The following is a 2,712-nucleotide window of genomic DNA, read 5'->3' on the forward strand; positions in this document are numbered from 1 at the left end:
TATATATATGAACTTTGTTTTTGCACTTTAATCTTTGCTTACTTTATATATTTTTATTGTATTTTTTATTCCATGTACATATTTTTGTTATTTTAACTTTTTAAATAAATATGTTAATATAAGCATGCAAACATATTACTTTAAACACCGACTTGATGTAAAGATGCAATGAAACATGAATTGACACTGGACTAAATAAAAGCATGTCTTTATGGCGTAATATATCTCAAAATATCATTAAAAAATGTAAATTTAATATTTAAAAAAGACATTTAAACATTTTTTACATTTAAATATACATGATATTAGCTGAACAACAGTTAGAAGTAACAACTAAAAGTGTGCAATTGCAGTATATTTATCATCTTTAGATAAGAGTAAATGTTTTAAGATGACAACACTGACGTTTGTTTATCTTTCAGGTCAGACTGATGCTCGTGTGATGGACGGCCCGATTCACGCACAACAGCGCAACGGATCCGTGAACTCGTACCATTTAGACTGCGCTCAGGGCGACATGTCGCCCGTCTGCTGGTCACCAGGAGAATACGAGTCACCCGAGGGCAAAGGTCAACTAGTAGTGCTTGTCATGAAATTCAATTTTTAATTGTTTTATAATGTTTCCTGGGGTGCAGTTGTAATCATAGTATGGTTTTTTCATCATAATTTAGATTGGAAGGGGCGTGTCTTCAATGTAAACACCCACTGCTATGATTGGCTGCCATCTTTGCATATGAAATGAGCATTACATGCGGAACTCGTTTGAAAACCTTTACTGTGTTTTTACTAGGGATGCAACAATACAGTTAGCCCACGGTTCAATACATACCTCATTTTTTTAACCACAGTTTTCGGTTTGGTTCGGTTCGGTTCTAATGGAATGTTTTTTGCAATTTAAAATGTGATTTTTAAAACAAATTAACAACAAAAACTTCCGGTAAACATCTGTACAATGGAGAAAGACGTGGATTATTATATGTCTACTTCAAATTTCTTTTGAGAGAGGTATTATTTTTCTTATTTTTACCCAAAATAGGATGGATTGGCCATTATTGAGCTCTATAAACACATATAATGTCTGGTTCATTTCATACTGGTAGTCAGAGAGCGCACTCACGCAGAAAATCCACATATGCATCACCGAAGTAATAGAACTGATGACGTTCCAGGAAATCCCTGATATGGACAAAGGCATCGCTATCGCTGTGACTGAATAAAAAGATAGAAACGTTTTGAATGATGAAACATGAAGACAATAAATACTCGCCTGAGACAATATATAGTTTTTCTGAGTTCAAGACATCTCGGGTGTTTTCATAATGATTAAGTATATTTGTAATCCATTGCTAATCGACATAGCTTTTTTTACAGCGAACAACCGCGATTCACAAGCACATATTGAACCGTGGATGTCGTACCGAATGGTTCGATATTATATTGAGAATTGTGACATCTTTAGTTTTTACTATAACAACCTCTCCTATGTGTCAATATCAAGAACATTTTGAATCTCCATTTCATGACCACTTTAAAGAAATAATTCACCCAGAAAGGATCATTCTGTCATCATTTACTCACCCTCGTCCCAGCTAACAGGGAGCGTTCTCTCAACTTTAACCAACTTTATTATGCTTGATATTCATTCTCATAACGTTGAGAAAAAAACGTTCTTGGAACGTCGTTACGATCTTATTTGTACTTGATGAACGTTCTTATAATGTTGAGAGAAAATGTTCTTAGAACAGCATTCTCAAAATGCCCTTCTGTTATTTGTACTTAAACATTCGAATAAATATTTTTGTAACTTTTAAATAACATTACAATCACAACAAGAAAACGTTCTTAGAAAATTAAAAATAAACGTTCAAATAACGTTACATTTGTGTAAAAATAATGTTAGTAGAATGTTCTAAGAAATGTTTCTGTAACCTTTAAATAACATTACAATCAAGACAAGAAAACTAGACATTTTAATGTTCTTAGAATACTAAAAATAAACATTCAAATAACGTTACATTTTGGGTAAAAATAATGTTCGTACAATGTTGTAACAATAATTTTTGTAACCTTTAGATAATGTTACAATCATGACAAGAAAGCTGGACATTTTAGTATTTTTATCAAATTAAAAATAAACGTTCAAATAACATATTTTGTGTAAAAATGTTGTTAGTAGAATGTTGTAAGAACCTTTAAATAACGTTACAATCACAACAAGAAAACTGGACATTGTTACATTCGTAGACAACTAATAATAAACATTTAAACGACAATATTTTGGGTGAAAATAACATCAGTAGAATGTTGTAAGAAAAGTTTTTGTAACCTTTAAATAACGTTCTAATCATGACAAGAAAATTTGGCATGTTAATGTTCTTAGAAAATTAAAAATAAACGTTCAAATAACGTTACATTTGGGTAAAAATAATGTTAGTAGAACATTCTAAGAAATGTTTCTGTAACCTTTAAATAACATTACAATCAAGACAAGAAAACTAGACATTTTAATGCTCTTGGAATACTAAAATTAACGTTCAAATAACGTTACATTTTGGGTAAAAATAATGTTAATAGAATGTTGTAAGTATAATTTTTGTAACATTTAAATAACGTTATAATCACAACAAGAAAACCGGACATAGTTCCCTTTCAGTCGGTCACTCTCAACGTCACGTCGGATGACCGACGAATTGGGATCTCGCTTAGAGAGAC

The 2,712-nt window shown here is 31.4% G+C and overlaps 1 protein-coding gene across 1 annotated transcript in view; it reads left to right on the top strand.

Annotated features, from left to right (window-relative positions):
- Positions 1-2,712, top strand: part of LOC107681266 (zinc finger E-box-binding homeobox 1) — a 41,006-nt gene that overhangs the window by 27,406 nt on the left and 10,888 nt on the right. The window contains exon 3 of the mRNA XM_016477516.1: positions 423-569. Within this exon, the coding sequence (XP_016333002.1) occupies positions 423-569 (147 nt within the window). The remainder of the gene's footprint in view (positions 1-422; positions 570-2,712) is intronic.

This window comes from Sinocyclocheilus anshuiensis, unplaced genomic scaffold (assembly GCF_001515605.1).
Source record: "Sinocyclocheilus anshuiensis isolate Anshui unplaced genomic scaffold, SAMN03320099.WGS_v1.1 scaffold1632, whole genome shotgun sequence".
NCBI classification, from domain to species: domain Eukaryota; kingdom Metazoa; phylum Chordata; class Actinopteri; order Cypriniformes; family Cyprinidae; genus Sinocyclocheilus; species Sinocyclocheilus anshuiensis.